The sequence below is a fragment of the Apodemus sylvaticus genome, chromosome 1 (assembly GCF_947179515.1).
Source record: "Apodemus sylvaticus chromosome 1, mApoSyl1.1, whole genome shotgun sequence".
NCBI classification, from domain to species: domain Eukaryota; kingdom Metazoa; phylum Chordata; class Mammalia; order Rodentia; family Muridae; genus Apodemus; species Apodemus sylvaticus.
In genome coordinates this window covers 175,696,370-175,723,124 of record NC_067472.1, presented here as the reverse complement: position 1 = coordinate 175,723,124, position 26,755 = coordinate 175,696,370, and the positions used below count along the sequence as shown (strand labels likewise).

Below are 26,755 nucleotides of genomic sequence, written 5' to 3'. Positions count from 1 at the left end.
ATTTAAAAAAAAAAAAGTGCAGGCCATAAAGCAGGCTCTAAAATGCAGATTGATTAGCTTTTTCAAACTTGGAAAAATCTGTGCCCTATTTCCAACATTATTTTTTTAAACAATTGATTCCAATTATTTTCTACTACAAACATTAAGAAATATCCTCAGAGTTGTTTTTAAAGTCTCAGATTCTATTTCAAAATAAGAATATTATTATTCAATTTTTTTTTAATTAAAAGGTGACAAAACTTTAGAGAATTGATAATTCAGAGAAGGGTTAAAGACAACGTAAATTAGTATCAAAGGCATTCAAAATGGAGATCTCCAAATTTCAACTGCTGCTCTCTGGCTCTCTCCCACACACATGCACACATGTACACAGGCACATGCACATACACACACATGCGCACACTTACCCACATCCCCAGTACATATCATTATTTAAATACAAGTGACTTCCTCCATATTTCAGAATTATAATAAAGCATCTTTCACTCACCAATGCTGGATTTTCTCTTGGCAGTTAGTGACCACCTGTCATGAAAACAGACAACTACTCATGAAAACACAAGGCTAGGTACAGAGATAGAAAATCAGCCAGAAAACTACAACAGTGTCTTAACAGATTCACTAACATCTCCATGTACATTTTTACTTGTCAAGAGGTACAGAGATGGGGACGTTGGTTTTTAGGCAGTGCATTTTATCACAGCTCTCTAACACAGGCTGATAACTGCAGAACAAATTACAGCTTTCCAATTCAGACTTTGGTATAAAACCTGCTTCATAACTATTAGGTGACATATGATATAAGATAACTAGCATTTTGTACAATCTACAGACCATTTTCAATGTTACATATTTTCTAGAACACACAAATATTATAAATAACAAGAAACTAAAGTAACATCTACAGCTCAGCAGGAAAAAAAAAATGACAGTAGTGAAAATATTTTATTTTGTCAGCTTATCTCCAAATGTTTTCACCTGTGATTTTTATTCTGATGTATTAAAAATGAACTTATTTTTCTACTATGTTTTCAAGAAGAAATACTTGGGATAACAGGATGCTCTGAACAGCTCATTCCTCCCACCAGTAATTTACAATAAAATTATATACACTTGACACCCAGTCTAAGCTGTTTAATATTACTACAAGAATGGAATTAAACATAAAAGTTACTTGCTTTCCTTTAAGATATTTCAGTAGATTCTCAAGTACTAAAACAAGACAAAACAAAACAGTCTATTGGAACAGAAAAAAATATGATTAGAAGACTAACATAACTAAATTAACATTATTTTCACAAACTGCTAAATCTCCTATTTTTTAAAAAATGTTAAATACGAGAGTTCTACTTTCAAGAGAGAGAGAAACTAAGGCACAAAAGGTAGAATGCAGAAGCCACATGGGAAGACAGCAGCATGGCCTGGTTACAGCTCCTGCTCCAGGCTTTCACAACCAATCTCCTTGTATATGCAAAATGATTCATTCCAAAAAAGAATCACAATTTTTTTAAGGGTTGTTACTAAATTCCTCTATTATAACATTTAATTCCTGAAATAAATGTCCTCCCTTTAAGACATTTTAAATACTAAGGCAGCAATCCTGAATCAAAATGCATGCTGCAATCAGATACCCAGCCATACTGCACATTTTAACTCAGCATAAAAAGTCCCTACTGAATGAAGATCTACAGTCAGTATCAATCACACAGCAACACTTAATAACAGTGGCAATATACAATAGAGCACTGACTTAAAACTGGAAAAGTCCCCTAAAGTCACATCAGTCTATCTCACTGTTTCTGACCTGGCAGTAATTATAAAAGACAAACAAAATTAAATGTAAATTTAAAAAAACAAAAACAAATCCTTGCAAAAAAATTTTAAGAAGTTTCTTTTTAAGAACCCCATTAAGATGAGACCCAAAAACAGTCTGGGTGTTTCCGGTCCTATCATGAGTATTTCCAAGCATGAAGAGAGGCAAAAGCACAGGAGGAAAAAGCCCTGCAACCCGTAAGAGCAGAGTGTTCATTAACCTCTACATGATAATCCTTTCGTAGCTGCATATTAACTAGTTACATATTCATAATCATTTACATTATTTAAAGGACCTTCGATGAAATTTTCTAGGCAATATCCATTAGTGATGGTGTTAAAGGTTATGGAAGATAGTCTACTTAACGTTTCCAGGAAGCCTTTTTAATTAGTAAATATGTAAATTTGGCACGCATGCTTTTCATGTTTGAAAACAAGCCACTGGTAGCATGGCATGTGTTCTTGCCATCACCCACACAGCTCTTCTGCCTGGTTCTGGTCACGCTTCCCCACTCCCCACCCCTTTTCTTTCCTAAAATAGTCTCCTAAGCAGATATTCAAAGACAGACCAGCAGCAAAACTCCATTCCATAATGTACACAGGACATTCTCGCTACCGAAGTCCTGCTTTAAGAGTACAGTCTTCCTGGGCTCCACCTATAGGACACCAGATACACTGCACAAACAGAAGAAGGACCCTGGAAATCAGAGGGAAGTTTTCAAAGGAGGCAGTTGTGGAAATGCATAGAATAACTGGGTAATGAGTCAATTACAACCAAGTTTAAATCTTCATAAGCATCTTTTTAAAATACGTGTGTGTGTGTGTGTGTGTGTGAAATCAAACGTTATATTTTGAGATGTTTTTAATTTAACTGCCAAGGGGGAAAAAAATCTAAACTGGAGAAAATCCATATTCAAGTACCTGAGTTTTAAAAACTGATTTTTCTGGGAAAGTAACACCAACTTAATTTCTTCTGCCTAATTTCTTAAAATATTAAATGAATGATCATAAGATAAGGATCTGATTCTATAGACAAGTCTCCAAAAACAAACAAACAAAAAAAAAACGATAAAAGGTATTTTCATCATTTTGTTGACCACCACAAAAGTAAGGTCCCTATGGAAGTGATTCCAGCTTTGTTTTGTTTTTTAAATATTAAGTGTCCAAACTTATAAATAAACCTAAAAGTCACTGTAATATTTTTATAAAAAGTTCCTTGGTAGAACAGTACTACTAAAATAGTTAACCTAGGAAATTCTTTAATAACTACACATTTATAAATATGTGTTTATACAGTAATACAGCAATAAGGCCACAGTAAAGAAAGGGGAGGCTGACTTGACCCACCAGTTTAAACAAATTATCATTAACAATCCAGTGGGCACACAATCATCTGTACACTTAGGTACAGACCTAAGATTTCTAACAAGATTTCATATGACAGTCCACTCAAACACTCCAATGGCATAGGCCTTAACCTCTTTCTAAGGAAAAGAAGCCTGCTTTTTGAGATGAAGTAACTCATCTTGGAAGTGGCCACATGAAATCAGCTTTAAACCACAGCTACCTAACCCCAAGCACACCATCCCTTGGACAAGCCTGCCTCCAGCCCAGCAGAGTGTAATGGTGTAAGAGGGGCTGCTACATCTCCAGTCACTATGCCACTTCGTCATGTCCTCCTAAGCATAGCACTCACACATTCTGTTATAAAGGGTCAAAATTATGTGTGATAAATTGTAAGGCCATGAAACTGTGCAAAACAAAAACAAAAAAGATGGTTTTCCTCAAAAATTATAAAGGAATGAAGGTTTAACATGTAGTGAGTGAGCGCTCCTGTGCCTATTTGTATTTGACTATTTATTTTGATAATGGACCACAAGGGGGCATCAACCCACTCAATCTCCAAGCACAGCAAAATAGCAGGACAAAGTTGGACTGATCAGAGTGCAGTTACATATACTTCTAACCTCTCTGGTCCTTCTCTCAGGTAGGCTTTACTTACTTCTAAAACTGCTTCCGATACCCACAGCCTCACAGTCTTCCTACTGGGGTTCCTGAATCAAGAGCAGTTTGGGAGCAACTCTATAGGCTGTCTAAATTCATTAGGTCAGCTTCTCTTGCTGGACTGCAAGCTTCAAGACATATCTTCGAAATAGGCTGCTCAGTGACTGCTGCACTGGAGATGCCTCAGCAGTTAAGAGTACTTGCTGCTCTTCCAGAAGACCTGGGTTCTAATTCCAGCACCAACAAAGCAGTTCACAGCTATCTGTAACTGCAATTTGTAATGCCCTCAGACAGACATAAATACAAGCAAAGAAAATGCATAGGAAATAAAAATAAATCATTTAAAAAATAGCCAATTCCACTTTAGACATGTACCCAAAGTGAATCTACCACCAGCTCTCTAAGTCCAGTTACACCACAGCACTTCTTAAAATACTTCAATGTTAGCTTTAGCTCAGAGAAAGTAAAAGGGAGTAAGGGTTGACCTTAATGTTAGCACAGTTCTCTAACCCAGGACTGGGAGAGATCCCCCTCTCTTCTCCGGTGCCAGCCTCACTCCCTCACTTCCTTACCCTCTTATGAGGGCTCCTTTCCCTCTTATGATTGGTCACTCACTATCCCAAGTGTTCGGCTAACACATACCTTCTATGGGAAACTTTGAGAATGTTACATGTACACTCTGTGGCATTTATAAGAATGAAGACGTGCTCCTAGGATTATTTAAATCAGGAGCATAGGAAACTCCACTACAGCTGAAAGCTCCAGGGGTAAAGGTCACATCCACAGAGGCTGTGTCCAACAGTCCTTTTCAAAGAAGTGTGGCTCACCTCGTGGTGGTAGCCTCCTAGCACTCTGAAGGCAGAGGCAGGATCTCTTGAGCTTGAAGCCAGCCTGGACTACAGAGAGAGTTCCAGGACAGCCAGGGCTACACAGGGAAATCCTGTCTTGAAAACAAAAAAAGTATGGCTCTATTACCACAAGCCAAAGGTTTCAGAAATAGACTTTATTCCACATTCTAACTTGGTAGACTGCTTACCAAGCATGAGTGGGGCCCAAGGTGCAATCCCCAGTGCAACAATGAGGACACGCACCTGTAATCCCAGCACTGGGAAGAAGAAATCAGAAATTCAAGGTCACCTTCAGCTATAACTAATCTGTCATACATAAGACCCTGTCTCCAAAACAGAAAAGAATTTGATACATTTTAGTACTCAGTACATATACCCTGTTATGGAAGGCCCATGTAAATATAACATTTACAATAAAACCTGATTATTGGGTAGCCCATTATGTCAATGTGTGGTCATCTCACAGGTACCTTTGTTCTCAGTACTTTACAGTTTTATGACTACAGAGGGCTAAGCTATACTTCTGGAGTGGAGGGCTGCCTGGACAGCTTGCAGACCTACTATCTGACTAGGATCATTGGTCATTTCGTGTCCACTTGCACACCTTCCTCTGGGAACACTACTCTGTTTCCACTAAGAAGAGACCGTTACAGAACTTTTGAGCAGCTACAGCCCCAGAGTGGAGAAGGCCCTGCTCTCCAACCCAACTGATCCATTCTGGATATAAGGACCAAGGTACTCAGAAGGGATGAGGCGCTTCACAAGCAGGAGTCACCTGAGAGAGCTGGAAAGGAAAGTATGCAAGCAAGCAAAACACTCTGTCTGTCTGTCTCTGTCTGTCTCTGTCTCTCTCTCTCTCTCTCTCTGTCTCTACACACACACACACACACACACACACACACAGAGAGAGAGAGAGAGAGAGAGAGAGAGAGTGAGTGTCAATCAATTCTTGTTGAAATTCCTTTCAAGCATTTCTGTGGTTCCACTGACGTAAGAATCCAGTGTGTTGAAACTTGTCACACAGATTAGGATAACAACATGGCTGTGACACTCAAAAGAAACAATTCATTAAACAGTAAACACAAATAGTTAAGACAAAGGTGGAGGGCTGCTCACTACTAATACAAAAACACAACTAAATCTGAAATCCATTCTGCACTTAAAGATACACCAATGTCAGACTGAACAAATATTAAGTTAGCTATACAAGCTCAAAACTTATTGAAAACTGGGAACACCAGATAAGTAAAAAAATTTTAAAAAGGAATCATACTTTTAAAGGCAGCCAGGAGTTGTCAAAGTAACAGAAATGGGACTAGGAATTTAGAGAGAACTTAGGAAAAGAGAGCTGACCTCCGAAGCTGTGGGTTCTCAGGGAATCCTGGACCTAGACTGAGCATTATGGCAGGCCCTAAGCAGGCAACTGCAGCCAAAGAAAGAAGCAGGCAGGAGAATCTGACAAGGAGAAAAGCAAAATGAGCCCTGAGAGGATGGAAGGATATGGCTAGTTTCTATCCAAAGACCTGTCAAATCCTAAAGCTAAAAAGGCCAAAAAGCTAAACCAAAACTTTGGGAAGAGGTTGGAATAAAACAAAAACTAAAGAGTCCAGAAGCTTCCAAAAGCTGTGAACAAGCTGTGCTCTCAAAGTCCAGAAGGAACCTAAAAGAACACCCTCACTAAGGAGGCACTTGACCCCCCCACCCCCCACTCAGCGCCCGCTGGAGGCAGGCTGGCCTTGGCTGCACAAAGCCTGCCTGCCTGAGGCAAGGGAGGCCTCTCTCAGAAGACATCTTCTTCAGGCACACCTACCATCCCTGCATTTAACCCAAAACGACTACAATGCCACAAAACAGAAGCACATGACCAAACACAGGTAAAAAGAAAAGAAACAAAACAAAAAGGTTATACAATCTGGACACTGGTGTCAATAAAATAAATTACAATGCACAGGTATAAGAGGACACAAGAAAAGACATGAAAAGACAGAAACTTTTTACTGGGAACCTCTTTTTAAAAAAGAGGTTTTTTTTTAAATGAAAATGCTTTAGCTGTGGCTCTAGCTTAGTGGCAGAACACCTGCCAAGCAAGTGCAAAGCCTAAATTCATTCACCAGACAGAAAAAGAAGGGAGGAAGGGGAGGGACAGAAGGAGGGAGGAAGCGAGGGAGTCAAAAAGAAGAAAAACCATACAACTGAAGTTTCTAAAATTACCACAGCCAATGTTAAACAGACACTAAGCACAGCATAAGTCAGTATTTCTTAACATCTGGGCACAGCAATGTAGTTAGAATTTTAGGTGTAGCTAGAGGTGCAAGGCAGAGAGATGGCATATAGCCTTCAAAGAAGCAACCAAAGTTATAAAATGCCACACCCTGGAATCAGAGGAGAATCTTGAAGTCCTGAAACAAATAACTGAAGAATCTATCATTAGTATATCTACAGTTAACACATCCTCCAACATGAAAGAAAAACTAAGATTTTCAACAGATGACTGAAAATTCCACACCAGATTTTCATTCTTCGTTGAAAGAAATAGAAACCGTCTTTATTCAGCAGCACACATGCAGAAGGCACTCCAGAGCAGCTGCGATAGTGCAGGTCACAGGGGTGGGTGTCAAGATTAGTACCAGCCATATACAACTAAATACAGGATTACAACAAGCAAAATGCACACTAACAAAATGTACTAAAGCAATAATCAAGATGTGGGCGGGAGCCAAGGAAGCCTTGCACCTTTAACACCAGCATTCAGAAGGCAGATACAGGTGGATCTCTTGAAAGTTCTAGGCCAGTCAGAACTATATAGTGAAACCCAATCTCAATCAATAAATCAATCAATGATGAGGAGAAGGAGGGGAAAGAAAGAAAAGAGAAAAGGTTGATTAAATGAATGCATGCTGAACCTAGATGTACAAGCCTAGTATAAATCTATAGCACACTGAGTATTGAGGTACATACAGTATAGTACACGTGTAGTTCAATAATCTATCATAAAAACATTAATAGGCAGAAGTAACAATAAATAATGTTATGTTTGATTAATCCAAAGATAGAAAGGGGGAGAAATAAGAAGAAAGTAGGTAAAATGGAATAATAGTAAGATACCACTTCACACATATCAGGCTGGCCATCAGGAAAATAACAAGCATTATTTGTATACAGAGAAGCTGGAGCCACTGAGAATTGCTGCTGGGAAGGTAAAAGTGGGCAGTCACTGTAGAAAGTCATGTAGCAGTTCCTCAAACACTAACACGTACTTCCTCTATGATCCAGCATTTAAACTGACTACACCCAAAGCACTCAAAGCAAACAGCATATATTTACACACAATCATGTCTACAGCAGCATTATTCATAACCTTCAAAATGAAGGCAGCATGTCCAGTATAGATAAATATCGTATAAAACAATTTTAATACAATGTTGGATACAGTAAAATATTACTTACCTTAAAAAGGACTAATTCTAGACCTGGGTGGCAATGATATGAAGCAGGAGCATGAGTCCCAGGCTACTCTAAGACACACAGAGAAACAAGTCTGGAGATTGGGGGACTGCTTCTCCAGATCCTGTTTTAAAACCCAGGCAGGATTGGAATGTTGGTTCAATGGGTAAAAGCACTTGCCATATAATCATGAGAATCTGGGTGTGAATGCCTAGAATCCATATAAAATCCAAACACATACACACACACACACACACACACACACACACACACACACACACACGCACGCGCGCGCGCACACACACACACACACACACACACACACACACACACACGCACGCACACGCGCACTCACACGCACACGTACACACACACCCCTGCAATCCTAGATTCTTACAAGATGGATGGCAGAGACAGAAGAATCCCTAAAAACTTGATGGCCAGCTAGTCTAGTGTATGCAACAGCCCACAACAGACAGATACTGCCTCAAACACGGAGAAGGCAAGGACAGACACTTGAAGTTGTCCTGACCTCCACATGCACACCACAGCATATGCAAAGCCACATTCATAAAACACACAGATACATAGAAATGCACACACAAGTATACATGCACACACATACATCATACACATAATCAAGAGGGGTAATATGATAAATACCACAACCTGAATGCTTTGAAAATATTACACTAAGTCAAACAAGCCAGTAAAAAAGGGCAAAACTGTATGACTGCTTACATGAGCTACCTGGATTAGTCAAAGTCAGAGACAGAAAAAGCAGAAGGGTGTTTGTTGATAGGATAGAAAACAGAGCTATTGTTTAATAACACAGTCTAGTTTTTCAAGATTTAAAAAAAAGTCTTAAAGACAGGGTGTCTTTTTATAACAAATTTTAAAATACAAAGTAAAATCAAATAGAAAAGTGATAAATGTCTATAGTATTTACACATAACTGCTCTAAAAGAAGATGTCAACTAAAAATTAAAACCACAACTACATGCTGTTTATAAGAAACACTTCAAACACAAATACTGAAGTTAAAAATGATGGGTCTCAAAATGAATACTAATAAAGGTAACTTGAAGACAAGAACATCTTCAAAGACAATAAAACAAAAATTCAAAATGGTAAAGAAAGTCAACTGACCAGAAGTTTGACAATCCGAATGAACATCACAGCCTTGTAACTATAGTGAAAAGCTAACACAGATCTCTTGACAGCCCAGAGTACTAGAAAGGGCTGGCCATAAAGTACGTGAACAGCACATTCAACCAATCGGAGCTAGCCAAAGAAATGTTGGACTAGAAAGCTAAAGATTAAATTTATTTGCAAAAAAAAAAAAAAAAAAAAAAAAAGTATTTACTAATAAATATATTCAGCCAAACAGCAAGAATCAAATTCCAATTTTCCAATTATAAGTTCTTTGATTACAGTAAAATTAAATATGAGTATCAGCAACAGAAAATAATCAGTATTTTTAAGTTAAAGAATATATGTCTAAGTAACTCAGAGGTCAATAAATAACTCACAACAAAGCAAGAAACAGTTTTGGGGCTGGAGAGATGGCTCTGTGATTAAGAATACTGATTGTTTGATTAAGAATACTGATTGTTCTTCCAGAAGTCCTGAGTTCAATTCCCAGCAACCATATGGTGGCTCATAACCATCTGTAATGGGATCTGATGCCCTCTTCTGGTGTGTCTAAAGACAGTTATAGTGTACCTATATAAAAAATAAATAAATAAATAAATAAATAAATAAATAAATAAATAAGTTTTAACTGATAATAAAAACAACCTATAATATACGTAAGGTACCTACAACAATGATAAGGCAAATGAACAGGTCAAACGATCAGTGGAGCAGCTGGGACAGAAGTCTTCCGGCTACCATTTGCACCAGGAAGCCAGCTCCACATCCTGCTGTGCACAGACCCTTCCAGAAGACTCGAGAGTTGGTCTCGCAGGAATACAGACACAGGCATACAGGCCCACAGGAGGGACAAGCTCCAGCCAGAGACAGCAAGACCAACTAACACTAGAGATATCCAGATGGTGAAAGGCAAACACAAGAACCCTACCAACACAAACCAAGGCTACTTGGCAACATCAGAACCCAGTTCTCCCACTACAGCAAGTCCTGGATAACAAGAGTGTTGGGATTACAGGTGTGCACCACCACCACCCGGCGATAGTCTTCAATTTTAACATGTTTTTCTACATTTTGCTACAATTTTATCAGAAATATTTTCCAAGTAAATCTTCGATTCTATCATAAAATGTTTCTACTTCCTTTTTCGATTAATTTAGCAATGTCTTTTATGTCTACCATTTTACCTTTAATTTTCCATGAAAATTGCCAATTTTAACATATTTTTCTATATATCATGTTTTTCTATATATCTCTTCTATTTTATCAGAAATATTTTCCATGTAAATCTTCAATTCTATCATAAAATGTTTTACTTCCTTTCCCAATAAAAGAATATGCTTTTCAAAAAAAAAGAAAGAAAAGAAAAAAATGAAAAAAGAAATCCTGAACAGTCCCTTAAACTAATCTTCAGTCTCTTAGAAACTATAGCTGACCCAGACCATCCAGTAACAAACTCTTCCAGACACTTGAAATACTATGAATAGGGGGTAGAGAGGTGGCTTTGCAGGAAAACATACTTGCTGCTCTTCCAGAAATCTCAGTTCAGTTCCCCAGCACCGCACTGGGTGGCTCACAACTGCCTATAACTCCAGTTCCAGAGGATCTAACACCTTCTTCTGGCAAGGGCACCTGCATGCATGTGGCACACATAAACTCATGCAGGCACACATACACATAAAAGCCTTTTTAAAGAAACAAATGTTTTCACTCAGAGGTGGTAGTGCATGCCCTTAATCCCAGCACTCAGGAGGCAGAGATAGGTAAATCTGTGAGGTAAGTCTGGTCTACAGAATGAGTTCCAGGACAGCTAGGGATATGTAGAGAAACCCTGTCTCAAAAAACTAGAGAAGAGAGAGGAGAGGAGAGAGAGAGAAAGAAGGAGGGAGGGAGGGAGAGAGGGAGGGAGGGAGGGAGAGAGGGAGGGAGGGAGGGAGGGAGGAAACAATATTTGCTCAATGAGAATGTAGATTATGCAAGCACTATAGTAATAAGCATTGAGAACACACACACACACACATACATACATATACACACACACACACACACACACTCACACACTCACACACTCACACACACACCATCATGGTACAGCTGTACCACTTCTGGAAATGTAGCCAAAGCATCAAAGGCAGCATACAAAAAGATGATGTGCATAGCCTTTACTGCTGCACTAGCCACAACAGCAAAGACATGGAATCAGTCTAATCACCAACAGATGTCTAAATAAAGAAAATGATACATAAAAATACTATGGGGGCAGGGAGGATATAGTTCAGTTGGTTAAGCTCTTGTCTATCATGCACAAAGCCTTGAGGTCAATGCCCAGACACTATGAAACCAGGCATGCTGGCACAACCTACAGTTTTAGCACTCTGGAAGTTAAGAGGAGGATCAGTGATTCAAAGCCATCCTTAGGTACATTGGTAGTTCAACATCAGCCTGGGTTGAAACCCTGTCTCAAAAAAAAAAACAAAACAAAGAAACAAACAAAAAAACTATTCAGCACTAAGAAAGAAAAAAATCATGTCTGCAAGTAAATGCATAGTATCATTGTGTTAGGCAAAACAGACCAGATTCAGACAAATCCTACATGGCTTGGTTTGGTTTTTCAAATGGAGACTACAGACTGGGGTCAAGGGAAGACACAAAAGCAGAAGAGAGACTATTTGGGAAGAAAAAAGGGATGGAAGCACCCAAGAAGAGTAAGATAAAAGTACATTATATATAGGAGGAAAACAGGACAGTGAAACCTGTCTACAATTTTGTATAACATTACACATTAATAGCATGAAAATTAAAGTTTAGTAACAGAAAATAATTACCTATACAGTGGAATATTAGACAACTATAAAATAGGCTAAGGTATCTCTAGAAACTAGAAAATTAACAGGTATTTCACTTAATAAGATAAATAAGAGACAAAATAAACTATGCTACCTTTTGTGCAAGGAAGCAGGGTGGAGATGAAGGGGCATATAGACTTGTTAGTTTAAAGGACAGAATACAATGAGGCAAACCAAAAATAAATCAAAAATAGTTATCTATAATGGCAGACAGAAAAAGGGATGGAAATAAATTTCTTACATAGTTGTGATTTTAAGCCATATAAATGTTTTATATATTCATAAAACCAAAGTGAGATTAAGAAGCAAATATTAATAAATTTAACACAATTCCAATGTTCACCTCAAAAAGAGCTAATTATGGAAAAACTAAAGAAACCACAGAGAAAATCCTGCATTTTAGGCTTTCAAGGTGGCTCAATGGGTAGAGGTGTACTTGATAACCAAATGTGGCCACCCAAGTTCAATCCCCAGAATCCACAGAGAGAAAAGACATCAAAAAGGAATAACCTGACCTCGATGCACATACCATGGCACACATGCATATAATAGTAAATAAAAAACTTTAAAGAAAATTTAAAACTTTAGTGCATTACAGGACATTATCAGAAAGTTTAAAAAAAAAATCAAGAAAAGTACTGCAAATTATACATTGGCATTTAATATCCAGATATATAGAATTCTTGTAACTCAACAAAATGACAGACCAATTAAAACATGGGTAAAGGATTTGAATAGAAATTTCCCCAAGAGGATACACAAATAGCCAATAGGCATGTGAAGAGTTAGGCAACATCCTTAGACATCAGAGAAACAGCGATCACAAGCACACTTAGATTCTTCTTCACGATTATGAAGGCAGCTATAACTGAACAAGGGCATGCAGAGACCAGCATTTTCATATACTGCTGGTGGGAATACAACTGTGCAGCTCCTATGGAAAACAGTGCAGTAGTTCCTGTTACCATAGGATTCAACCACTCTATTCCCAGATGCATATGCCAAGGAACTGAAAACAGACTCAGATGCTTACACAGTTCAGGACAGCATTATTATTCCTAACCGCTAAAAAGCAGAAAGAACCAACAGCCCATGGATGTACAATGGAACATTACTCAATGTAATAGAAGTTCTACTCGAAACAAACCTAGCGAAGGTGGCAAATGAAATACACCAAAGCCTTATTAGTACAAATGCCAGGATTCCAATTGCACGACAGACCCAGAATACATGAATTCTAAAGGCAATTGCTAGAGATTGCTAAAAGAGATCCTAGAGACTGCTAGAGAAGGAAGGTAGATGAAGCAGCTATGCTTACGGCTACAGGCTCTATGTGCAGAAGTCAAAACAGTTGGGAAACAATGGTAACAACCATGGAACAGTGAGTATCACTCTAGTATAAATCATTTAGATAGTAAACTATCCAGAAGAAATAAGAATTTCAGCCGGCAGTGGTGGCACACGCCTGTTATTCCAGCACTTGGAAGGCAGTGGCAGGAGGATTTCTGGGTTCGAGGCCAGCCTGGTCTACAGAGTGAGTTCCAGGACAGCCAGGGCTACACAGAGAAACCCTGTCTCGAAAAACCGAAAGGAAGAAAGGAAGGAAGGAAGGAAGGAAGGAAGGAAGGAAGGAAGGAAGGAAGGAAGGAAGGAAGGAAGGAAGGAAGGATAAAGATCTCTAAATTTTACTTCTAATTAAAAAAAAAAAAAAAGGTTTTAAGCTCCATGACACCAAGGCTAATTGAAAACCCTACACAGGAAATGGGTTTGAATGCTGGAAATTGCTAAGGGTTTATCTTGTACCACTAAGTACTAGAAATGACCACTGCAGGAAGAACTCTGGATCTGAGATAGTGGATGTTGGAGTCTAACTATCCTGAATGAGGAAGGAGACAGTAATCAAGCAAACAGCACAGGCCAGAGAAGAGAAAAGGGGAGGGGAGGGGAGGGGAGGGGAGGGGAGAAGAGAGGAGAAGAGAGGAGAAGAGAGAAGAGAGGAGAAGAGAGGAGAAGAGAGGAGAAGAGAGGAGAAGAGAGGAGAAGAGAGGAGAAGAGAGGAGAAGAGAGGAGAAGAGAGGAGAAGAGAGGAGAAGAGAGGAGAAGAGAAGAGAAGAGAAGAGAAGAGAAGAGAAGAGAAGAGAAGAGAAGAGAAGAGAAGAGAAGAGAAGACCATCACAGCCACGCAAAGACGACTTCATCCGGTAATAACAGTCACACACCTAGACTATCCTTTCTTCTAAAATGTGCAATATTCTAAAATATTTTCTACATAAAAATGTCTTGTATACTAAAGCTTACTTAAGAGTGGGGCTAAGAAGATGCTTCAGTTGGCAAAGTACTTGAAGACCTAAGTTTGAGGCCTGACCCCACATTTAAAAAAGCACATACCTATACATGCACAAAAACTAACAAGCTTACTTACCAGGCCTGTAATCCCAGAACTGGGAAGACTAAAATGGAAGTATCGCTGTTAGTCCACAGCAAGCCTTGGCTACATAATAAGACCATCTCAAAGACAGACAAAACTTACCTACACATACTTAAGAGTAAAAAATGTAGTGTGTGAGTGTGTGTGAGTGTGTGTGTGTGAGTGTGTGTGTGTGTGTGTGTGTGTGTGTGTGTGTGTGTGTGTGTGTGTAAGTGGGATATATGATACCATTCAGTTCTAAAAAAAAATGGAATCACAAAATCTGCAGGAAAATGGATGGACTTGGAATGATATTGAAGTGACACAACCACAGAAAGAAAAATACATTCTCCCTCAAATGTGGAATCTAGCCAATATATGTGTATATGTAAACAAAATCTTGTTCTTACAGTATAACAAACAGAAAAGAGAACAAAACAAAGGCCAAAATGCAGGGGAGCAGAAAGGACTGAATGCAGATAAGCAACAGGAGTCATGAAAGAGGATACGGAGCTATCTACCTTTCTAGTTTTAACTGGCATGGATTTTTCCTCCCAGTGGTGGATATGTACACCAAAAAACATACTTGATAATGGAAGTATAAAAGCCAATACTGGACTATAAAAATGACTCAAAGGTTAAGTGTGCTGGCTGGTCTTCCAGAGGACTCAAGGTTGATTCCCAAAAACCACATGGCAACTCAAATCATCTGTAACTCCAGTTCCAAGGGATCCAATGCTGTCTTCTGGATCCAATGCACAGGCATACACACGGTGCACAAACATACATGAGACAAAATACTCATACATATAAAATAATAAATTTCCAAAAGAACTTTAACTCCATTGTGAAGCCCCACAGCCTCTGTACCAAATGGCTACTCTTAACTACACAGAAGTCCATTTGTATAATCTTTGGTTCTCTGTGTGTGCACCTGAATGCAGTTGCTTTTAGCCTGGAACCAAACTCCTGTTTCCTACAAGAGCAATACATACTCTAAACAGCTGAACACATTTTCCAGCAGTCCAGACCCCATTTTCAAACCCAAATGTAAAACACAGATGAAACCAAACATGAACACCAAACGTCTAGGCACCTCCTTCACTTCATACCTCCTACATTATAGGGCCATAAATCAATTCTGTTCTAATATAGAGAAGATATAGACACAACAGGAAAGGAAGATTTCCAACCTTGAAATACTACATATAAAAACTCCCCAAATCCGAGGCTTAGGTTATTTTTATCATGGCTCATGACTGACATAACACAAAGCACCAAGAACAACTGTTTCAAAGGAAAATAGAACTTGCAAGCAGTAAGAACTGAACACCTCCCACCTACAAAATATACCTCACAGTACATAGCACGTATTTTTACAACTCTGCCTTCCTTGAAAATAAAAGAGCGGAGAGTTGGTCCAATGGGTAAGAGTTCTTCTTGGTTTTGCAGAGGACCCTGGTTCAGTTCCCTGCACCCTCATAGCTGCTCACAACACTATATTACTCCAGTCCCAAGGAATCTGATGGCCTTTTCTGATCTCACTGGGGACTATGCACACATGCATGCAGACAAAACACTCATACGCATAAAATAAAATAAGATAAAATCTATTTAACGGAAGAGGAAAATAGCTGGTTAGTACAGCTTTCTCCACACTGGGAACACTGAATGAAGAGTTCTAGGCCAGACTGGGCTACAGTGGAAGACCCTGTCTCAAAACAAAGAAAAAAAAAAAAAACAACTTCAACATTAGAATTATCAAATAGGCTCCTTTGAATAAGTTACCTATAATTTTTCAACTCAGAACAAAGCATTTTCTAAACTTTAATAATCAATCATTAAAGCTCTCAGAAAGCTGTTATAAGGGAATTTCTTTTATCTGGTAAGAAAAAAATATAAACCGGGAATACTGGTACATGTCTCTAATTCACCTACTTGGCAGAAATGGGAGAATTGCAAGTTTGAAACCAGCCTGTGTTAGCTAGCAAAATCCTGTCTCAAAATAGAAAATTAAAAAGCACTGAGGGATGTAGCTCAGTGTGGGAAAGCACACAGATATTTAGCACACACAAAACACTTGGTTAGATCTCCAGCACCACTGAAAGACAAAAAGCAGGCATATCCACAATAAACATCACCTACGCCTTTAATGGTTATTCTATATAGTTGTTCCCAAGGAACACTACATAAATTACATTTGCTCTTACATAAAGAACCTAACAGTGCCAAAGGCAGGAAAACAAAAGCAAAATGCCTTTGCAAGACAAGGCAATCTTGAGTAACTACCACTAAATTCCACTACTAGGTATCAAGAGAACTTCTTGGGCCAGCGAGATGGCTCAGCAGATTAAAGGCATTTGCCAAGCAAGCATGACACCTGAGTTCCATTCCGGAAACTAGTGTACAGGTAGACAGAACCAACTCTGCAATAGCGTTGACCTCACATACACATGAAAGCATGCATGTGCGAATACATACTGAGCAATAATAAATAATTTGGGGAACGACAACTTAGAAAGCCATAAAATTACAGGAGAATAATTTTGGCTGTGAGAATAACAAAGCCATCAGAACAGACTTGAGAAACAAATTATACCCATCACCTGTCATAACCGAGATAACAAGAAAGTGGGGGGGATCATCCTAATGAACTAAACCCCTAAACCCAGAAGTAGAACTGCCTCAATCCCTAAGAGTGCTCAAATCAATGATGAACAAACTGCTGGTCCCAATGCAAGGTAGTTTATTAAGAGGGTATACCAGAACACGAGTAGAAATGAGGTCTTTAAAACAGGACCGGAGCTCAGTAGTAAAGAGCTTGCCTACATGGGCACAGTCCTGGGTTCCATTCCCAATCAAACAAACACAGACTACCAACAAAGGAAATAAAATCGAGAATTCAAGGTCATCAAAGAACACTACAGGATGTTAACTCCAGCCTCAGACCAGCAAGAAGTCTAGAGTCCGTAACTAAAAAAAATGTATGAACAGCTACTATGATCAACTAGAGTATGAAAACTATCCCCATAGAAGGTAGAAAAGCAACCAGTAGCTATCCTTTGAAAAAGCTAAAAATCGAAACTGCTCAAATACACTTGAAAAGATAAATCAGCCTCAGTCATCACTAGACTAACTAGCAATTATGAAAGATATGGACACCACCAAAGGTGTTAGAGTAATTAAAAATGTAGAGACACTGGACGGTGCACCACAGCTAGCAGGCATGTAAACTGGTATAACCACTTCTGCAACAGCAGTGTAAGGTGAACCAAAGACAGAATACCCCATGAGGTGGACCAGGCAAAAAAACAACAGCCCAAATTATTCACCTGGGAAACTCATGAAGACTCCAACAGCGACTGTATAAACATCCAGCACAATGCTTGGGCTAACAGAATGGACTCCCTATAATGTGAGCCTGGGCCTCTCTTCTTCACACATGAGTGACAAAAGGATATTTAGAACTCAAGTCTCAAATGTGTTCTAATGGCTTCTCCTCTTGCAAAAACAAAACTCAAAACCCTTTAGTGAAGAAACCTGCCAATGCTCTCAGCCTGATTCTCTCCCATCTGCATAAAACTCTGCTCAAATATGTCTTCCACACAGGCTCCCGGCCACTTAACTGAGGTTTCTGCTTTAATGAAAATGCACTACACTGACACGTTGCTTACGTAAGAAACATTCCCCACCAGTCCAGGCCTCCCGGTTCCTTTCTGCTTATCCTTATCAATCACTTATCATCAGACATGTAAATGTGCCATCTGCATGGCTTCACTCCAGTGACCTCCTCATTTGAAACTCTGAGCTCAGCACAACTTCAGCATACTCAACAAGAGTTAAGTGACTGAATCCTATGACTTGGGTTCCAACTACTGCACTACCTGGCTGACAGAGCTCCTTAAACCAACAGGAATTTACCAAGACAAAATTGAAAATCTTCCACTAAGCTAAAGTAGATGTTCTGCTTTTAGAAAAGATTAAAATATGTATTTCTGCTGCATTTAATTCTCCAAGACTCTGGTATAAGGAGAGTATTAACTAGTTCAAATTCCAAGCTGTAATTACTTAAGGCCCTCAGTGGTAAAGAAATTATCCTACTGATCTTCCCAGTCGTACTGCTATCCTGAAAATGAACTTAAGGAATCACATTGCACCTTAGTTCTTTCAGATAATAAATTTCACTATAGCTCCACTAGTAAAACATAACAGTATCAAGAGATATAAATCAGCTACCCCAGCCATATGGCCTCAGTCAAGAAACCAAAATTTCAACATATAGCCAATCGAGAAAGAAGATTTAACAAGACTTTCATGCAAGAAACCTGCATAGAGCAGACTGAAATACCTCACCAGAGTTATGTCACTGATGTCTGGGGGGGTAGGAGGAAGCATAAGGGAGCCCAAATTATTTCATCACAGTCTTGTCACTCATGCTAGGGAGAAGGGGAACCCAGTCCTCATTAACTCCATGAAGTAGACATCTTTCTACCAAAAGGTTCTGTAAGTACGTCACAATCCTGATGTACATACATGGTGTGGTGGCTCCAGTACTGAGGAAGCTGAGGCAAAGGCTGCACTAGCAAAGCTAGCCAGGGCTATATACTAAGACTCTGTCTCAAAAAGCAAAATAAAAGATAAAACAAAAGATAACCTGAGTTTCTCTCTTTTTTATCTTTTGTCAGAAAAATTTAGCAAATTCCTTAAGGAGAGAAGGAAAAACAGAAACTATATAGGCAACATTTTCAATAAATGTAATGAGCACTAAAGTAACTAAGAAATAAACCTAGTAGCTGGTATTCAAAACCTACCCAATACTTATTTTTCTTGCTTAGAAACTGGTTAACAATTAAGGATATTATGACAAACCTGTTAGCACAAAAATTAAGTTTCAACACTTTTATTGGAAAACTAAAATTTTCTAATTTTACAAACTTTTAGGTTTATCTTTCTATGGTAGTTTTTTATATAAAGTGAGTATTTATATAAGTGCCTGAGCAAAACAGGATCCATATCACACCTACTATTCTAGTGTGCATTCCTGTTTAAGATGTGCATGATTTCTGGGCAGTGGTGGCACATGCCTTTCATCCCAGCACTTGGAAGGCAGAGGCAGGTTATTTCTGAGTTCGAGGCCAGCCTGGTCTACAGAGTGAGTTCTAGGACAGCCAGGGCTATTCAGAGAAACCCTGTCTCAGATAACCAAAAAATTAAAAATTAAAAAAAAAAAAGGTATGCATTATTATTTAACCAACTCTCCAATGTAGGACTTTCAGGTTTTTCCCATTCTAAACAAAACCACAGGAACTCTTCTTACATGTCTTGCCGGATCAAAAAAGGATGGAGGGGGGCTGGTGAGATGGCTCAGCGGTTAAGAGCACTGACTGTTCTTCCGAAGGTCCTGAGTTCAAATCCCAGCAACCACACGGTAGCTCACCATCATCCATAATGAGATCTGATGCCCTCTTCTAGTGTGTCTGAAGACAGCTAGAACTTACATATAATAAATAAATCTTTTTAAAAAAATCTAAAAGGATGAAGGGGAAGGATAAAATTGCTATAATAAAATCCATCATGATTTTGAATGCCAACCTAATAGATTAACTTAAAAAATAAAGATTCCGGGGCTGGAGAGATGGCTCAGTCGTTAAGAGCACTGACTGCTCTTCCAAAGGTCCTGAGTTCAAATCCCAGCAACCACATGGTGGCTCACAACCATCCGTAATGAGATCTGATGCCTTCTTCTGGTGTGTCTGAAGAGAGTTACAGTCTACTTACATATAACAATAAATAAATCTTTAAAATAAATAAATAAATAAATAAATAAATAAAAATAAAGATTCCCTGGTTGCACACACCCTTAATCCCAGCTCCTACAGATGGAGAGAGGGGAAGCAAAAAAGTCTCCCTAAGAGAGACAGGGAGGCTGGATCAAGGAGGAGCTCACAGCCATTCTAGTTCAAGGCCAGCATGGCTCATGAGAAAAAAAATTTTAAAGAAGGAAGGAGGGAGGGAGAGAAAGAAATAAGGAAAAAAGGAAAAGAGAAAAAGAAATAAGAACACAAATTTTAACAAAGGGGGGGGGGTTTTTGAGTGTTTTACCATGGACTGTGTCCATGAAAATGAGAGCAGTGCTCCTGAGCCTACCCATTCACCTCAGATGCTGTCACTCACTGGGGATGCGCTCCTTCACACTGTGTTTACCCTTTTCTTCAAGCTGCCAAATTTCCCTCCTGATTCAGTGCTCTAATATCAACCAGAACCAAAAAAGGAGAGAACAGGATAAAACCTGGTGCACTTAGTGGGATTTCAAGGAAACAAGGGCAACAACACTTAAGCATTATTTACAGTCCTTCTCAAGGAGTCCAGGTTCTGAGAATCACTCCCTAAGCCTCTATGTAGGAACTCAGGCCCCTTTCTGACACTAAAGCCAGCAAAGTAGATACCACCATCAAACCAAGAAGTCATTCTGTTGACAGTTTAATTCCCTCTCAGGGAACAGGGAAAGGCTATGGCTGACATAAAGGATGTAAGTGTCCACACATACAAAGCTATTATGACACTTTCCCCCTCAACATTCAGAATGTCAAATGCTTCTACTTTCACACCACAGACTGCAGGACTGTTCTGAGTTGGCTTTAAAAACCTAAGTAAAGTCCCTCACAAAATTACTAATTCACTATTTACAAAGCAAAGCTTTCCTGTGCAAAACTCTAATGAAAGCACAGGTATTTAACCTTGTTAAGGCCTTGTGAATCTCCTGTCTACCAATGCAGATTTTTCTACTATGTAAAGTCTGTTAAGTAAATACTGAAAGGCTTTCTTATGAACTGGGAGGTATTTTACCTAACCCAAAGAGAAATGCACATTTAGTTTATATGCCAAATTAACATTAAGACAAGGCAGGACTGACAAAGGTACTCAGGTCTATATCCACTGAAAACATTCAGTCTCCAGTTGGGTTTAGCATCCATGAGAGGAACTCCCTCAAATACAATACTAACCACAAGAAGCTGTTCAGAACACCCCAAAGTACCCCTCGCATTTCACTCACCCTAACATCAGAATAAAACCCAGGCTGTCCCTTTAAAAACTGACACATGGGAGTCAAGATACTATCAGCATTATTCACACTTTACACTAGGAAAGCAGAAGTGTTTTCCATATGGACTAAAGGCAGTGGTAACACCGGCTACCCATGTCCACTTCACATTTTCACAAGGTAAATTCTTTTGTCAAAAGTAACAATGAGGTAGTATGGAGGGCTTGGTTTGGGTTTGTTTTTATTTTTCTTTCTTTTTTTCCTCTATTTTCTTTTTAAAAATCTGTTTCTCCTTTTAAAAATAATTAAGATAAAATACAGTCTGATGTCACTGGTAACCCCACCCACTCGTAAGACTGAGTCTAGAGGCTTACAGCTTTAAGTTCAGGCTAGGCTACAGTGAGAGTTCAAGGCCAGCCTGAGCAACTTAAAAAGATCTTGTTTCAAAATTAAAAAGTTGGCTGATAATATAGCTCTCCTAGAACCATAATAAAGAAAAACGTAAATAAATAAACAAATACATCTTGTAATTTAAATTACAGTAAATTAGGTTAACTTTTAAACTCTCATCTTTAAGGACTACAAGTTTAAAACCCAACATTTGTATTACATATTAGGAAAAAATGGAAAATATAATTTAAAGGAAAAAAAGCTAAGCAAAGTATGAAAGACTCCTGCAATCTGTTAACAGGTGGTTTCTAAGCCAAGAGGGATTTCTCCAGATCTAGGAAAAAACTTTCACTTAGTTAACCTCAGTATATTTTTGTAACCACGTTTATGAAGATTTTTACATAGGTATATTAATAAAAAGAAGTTTGGGATTCACAGCAAAAACTCAAGCTTACATGAACTAGGAGCTCCCGAGGCCTATTCTTAACTGAGGAGTTACTGGAAGTTGACAGGAGTTAAGGGAGAAAGACTGACACAAGGGGTTGTGGTGCCCGTGCTCCACGAATGGTTCTAGCCAAACACATATGGGCAAGCACTAGCTGCACTGAGATATTAAGAAAAAAATGAACATAAGGTTGGAAGGGGAATGTGTGGGAAGGAATTGAAGTAAGTTGAAGGAATGAAATAGATTTAATTGTATGCATGTACAATTCTCAAGGAGTAAATTCCAAATAAATAACATAAAGTTTACACACAAAACTATTTAAATATAGAAAAATAGAGCTTCTCAAATTGTTATGGTTTTGATGCAACTTCCTAAACCTTTATTAATACATGATACTCGGGCAAGACATGTGGCATTTAAGCAAATTAAATGCCGCTTTTCAAAGAATTTCAAGGCACTTCAGGAGAATCAACTTGAAAAGCTTCAGAATCCACAGGACATTTTCACATGTAACAATCAAGCTGTAGTTCCTAACTACAGAGCACTTCCTTATACAAAAAAAAAAAAAAGAGAGAGAGAAAAGAAAAATCCCATTTGGAGATCCAAAGCATTCTCCTCTCCTCTGGCAGTTCAGAAAAGAAAAAAGAAGCCTCGTTTAATATAGGCTTGAAGTTAAAATTTAACAAAGGCCCTCTTCTCTCTTGTCGACTACTAAACCCCAGAGCTGGGATTGCACAGGAAGTGCATCATCACCAACGTAGTCAAAGTTGGACGTTCAATCAAATAAGGGTATCTCGCGTGCGTGTGTGTGTGTGTGTGTGTGTGTGTGTGTGTGTGCGCGCGCACGTGCATTTTAGCAACGTTTAGGTAATAAAGAGCTAAGGGGTACAGGGAGTGACCACTTCTGTTCAGTGTAATCCCCCCACCAAAATAAAAAATAAAAGACGTATTTTTATTTAGTTCCAACAATTGCTCTCAGTTCAGGGTCAACAGACTATCCTAACCCCTGCATCCTCTACATTCCCCAGATCCCCGCATCCCTTGCGGGGAAGGTCAAAGGGCCACCGACAAAAGAAAACAAATGCACGTGACAAAAGTTTCTCCCGTGGTCCCCGCGGCCCGAGGCTGCGCAGCTCGCGCGTGGGGATCTCGATCTCACGCAGAGGGCTGGCCGCGTTAGAGGCTGCTCAGAGTCGCGGCCACATGCGGAAGCCTGCCAGGGCCGGAACCAAGCGCGGCCTGTTACCTTTTCCTGCTCCTCGCGAAGCCGCGCCACCTCTGGTGCGCGCAGCGGAGCGGCGGCTGAGGCCTCTGCAAGGGGCTGGGGCTCGGGCTCTGGTTTGGCCGGGGGCTCCATGCCCGGCGCCGCAGCCTCAGCGAGGCGAACAAGTCCTAAACAAGTGTTTATGGAGGCGGCGTGGCCGGCGGATGCCCAGCGCCCGCGCGCTCGCCCTCATGCACCGCACGCCTCTCTCTGAAGAGGCCGCCCTCACTTTCGCCGCTGCCCTGGGGGCCGCCGCTCGCGTCCGGGCTACCCGCGGCTGCATCTCACACGCGCATGCCTCCGCCGCCGCTGCCGCTGCCGCCTCAGAGCAGCAGGCCCTTCACCACGCGCGCTATGCTCCTCTCCCGCAACCGGGCCCAGCCTAGCGTCCCGCGACAACCGCGCCTCCCCCGCGTACGCCCCGCCCCTCGCCCCGCCCGCGCAGCACGCCGGGAATCTCTCGAGCTCCGCCCTACTGGGCGGAGCTATGGTGGGTACAGGGCCTCGGGGCGGGGTGGAGGCTGAGAGAGAGGCTCAAGGCCGGTGCCGGGGGTGAGAGGTGGCGGGCTAGTAGGTCCCCACTCACTTGGCGCTGCCTGTGAGTTAATATGAGCACTGAGACTGTTTCATAAGCTCATTTAATTTTATCAAATTCAGCTGTTTCCCATGCCTTCTAATGAACTAATGCTGTTTAATGAGCTAAAATGCACAATATACAACTATATTTTGCATATGTATTAATTACTGTACACATTACAATTTTCCTTACATATATTAAGCTGCAGTATTAATATTACTATGTTATTACATGTGCACTGTACAGCACATTTTTCAAGAATAGCTGCTGGTCTATCCCATGTGTTTTAAAATTCTGGTGTTTTAACAGTGGGGACTTGGGCTTGCTAGAAAAGCACTGTAGCAACTGAGCTAAATCCCCATCCCTGTTCCGCTCAGTATTTTAAAACTTGGAAGTTGAGGGGCAGGGGGGCCACACCTTTAATCCCCAGCAGTTTGAAGGCAGAGGCAAGAGGATACCTTTGAGTTTGAAGCTAGCATGGTCCACATGGCAAGTTCCAGGCCAGCCAGAACTGAATAAATCCCTTGGACCCACTTCCTCCTCCAGCCCTTTGTGCAGCCTGTTGGTGGCAGTCCTCTAGTCTACCTTGTGGCCTTGTCCTAACTCTCTCAGAAGCCCAGACAGTAAGCATGGATCCTGTTCCCTCAGTGTTGTGTGTATAGGAGCAGGCTGGTAGGTACCTGCAGAATTCTGGCCCTCTATGGGTCTGTTTGCCCCTATCTTTACACTTCTGTTCCAACTCCCAAGTCCACATCCATCCTTTTATCGTTTGCATCAAAAAAGAAAAAGCAGGAATGACTGGGGAAGATGGTAAATGTGAATTTCTCTCCCTGCAGGTGCAGCAGTCTCTGAAACACATACTCCAAGCACTCATCTTGCCTCCTGCCAACAGCAGCAGTCCTGATACCTCAGGCACCGCAGTGGCTACTTCTCTAGTGGTGGACTTTGAATATGAACTGATCCAAGTGCTTCAATTCTTGGTCCCTAACGGGTAGTACTAATTTGGAAGGATACTTGCAAGCTAGGATGTACCAGGAAGTGGTGGCTCACACCTTTAATCCCAGCACACAGAAGGTAGAGGCAGACAGTTTGATGCCAGCCTGGTCTACAGAGCCAGTTCCAGGACAGCCAAGGCTACACAAAGAAACCCTGTCTCGAAAAACCAAAAGAAAAAGAAAGAAAGGAAATTTAGTATGCCATTTAGGATACAAGAGATAGAAAAAAGAATCTCAGGTGCTGAAGATACCATAGAAAGCATTGACTCAACAGTCAAAGAAAATGCAAAATGCAAAAGGATTGTAACCCAAAACATCCAGGAAATCCAGGACACAATGAGAAGACCAAACCTAAGGATTATAGGTATAGACGAGAGCGAAGAGTTACAACTTAAAGGGTGAGTAAATATCTTCAACAAAATTATAGAAGAAAACTTCCCTAACCTAAAGAAAGAGATGCCCATGAACATACAAGAAGCCTACAGAACTCCAAACAGACTGGACCATACCAGAAAGTCCTCCAACACATAATAATCAAAACACCAAATGCACTAAACAAAGAAAGAATATTAAAAGCTGTAAGGGAAAAAGGGCAAGTAACTTATAAAGGCAGACCTATCAGAATTACACCAGACTTCTCACCAGAAATGATGAAAGCTAGAAGATCCTGGGAAGATCTCATACGGACCCTAAGAGAACACAAATGCCAACCCATACTACTATACCCAGCAAAACTCTCAGTCACCATAGATGGAGAAACCAAAATATTCCATGATAAAACACAATATCTTCCCACAAATCCAGCCCTACAAAGGATAATAGATAGAAATCACCAACACAAGGAGGAAAACTACACCCTAGAAAAAGCAAGAAAGTAATCTTATTCCAACAAACCCAAAAGAAAGTAACCACATAAACATAAAAATAACACCAAAAATAACAAGAAACAACAATCACTATTCCTTAGTATCTCTTAACATCAATGGATTCAATTACCCAATAAAAAGGCATAGACTAGCAGAAGTATTTTTCATGTAAATGTTCAATTTATCAAAAAATGTTTTAATGCCTCTTCCAATTAATTTAGTAATGTTTTTATGTCTATCATTTTATCTCTATTATTTTCCATGATAATCTTCAATTTTAAGATGTTTTTCTATGTATTTCTTCAATTTTATTAGAAATATTTTCTATGTAAATCTTCAGTTTTATCATAAAATGATTATAATTCCACTTTCAATCAACTTACAAATATTTTTATGCCTACCATTTTATCTGTATAAAATTTTCCATGAAACAGACAATTTTAACGTGTTTTTCTATATATTTCTTTAATTTTATCAGAAATATTTTCCATGTTAATCTTCAATTTTATCAGAAAATGTTTATAATTCCACTTTCAACCAACTTAGAAATATTTTTATGCCTACCATTTTATCTGTGGAAATTTTCCATGATAACCTTCAATTTTACCATGTTATTCTATATTTTTCTACAATTTTATCAGAAATATTTTCCACGTAAGTCTT

At 39.6% G+C, this 26,755-nt stretch overlaps 1 protein-coding gene across 1 annotated transcript in view; it reads right to left on the bottom strand.

The window, feature by feature from the left end:
• Uri1 (URI1 prefoldin like chaperone) overlaps positions 1-24,051 on the bottom strand; it is a 57,346-nt gene extending 33,295 nt beyond the window's left edge. The window contains exons 1-2 of the mRNA XM_052165325.1: positions 23,637-24,051; positions 491-525 (exon numbers count right to left, since the gene is read on the bottom strand). Coding sequence (XP_052021285.1) covers positions 491-525; positions 23,637-23,747 — 146 coding nt within the window. The 5' untranslated portion in view covers positions 23,748-24,051. The remainder of the gene's footprint in view (positions 1-490; positions 526-23,636) is intronic.
• Between the last annotated feature and the right edge of the window lie 2,704 nt (positions 24,052-26,755).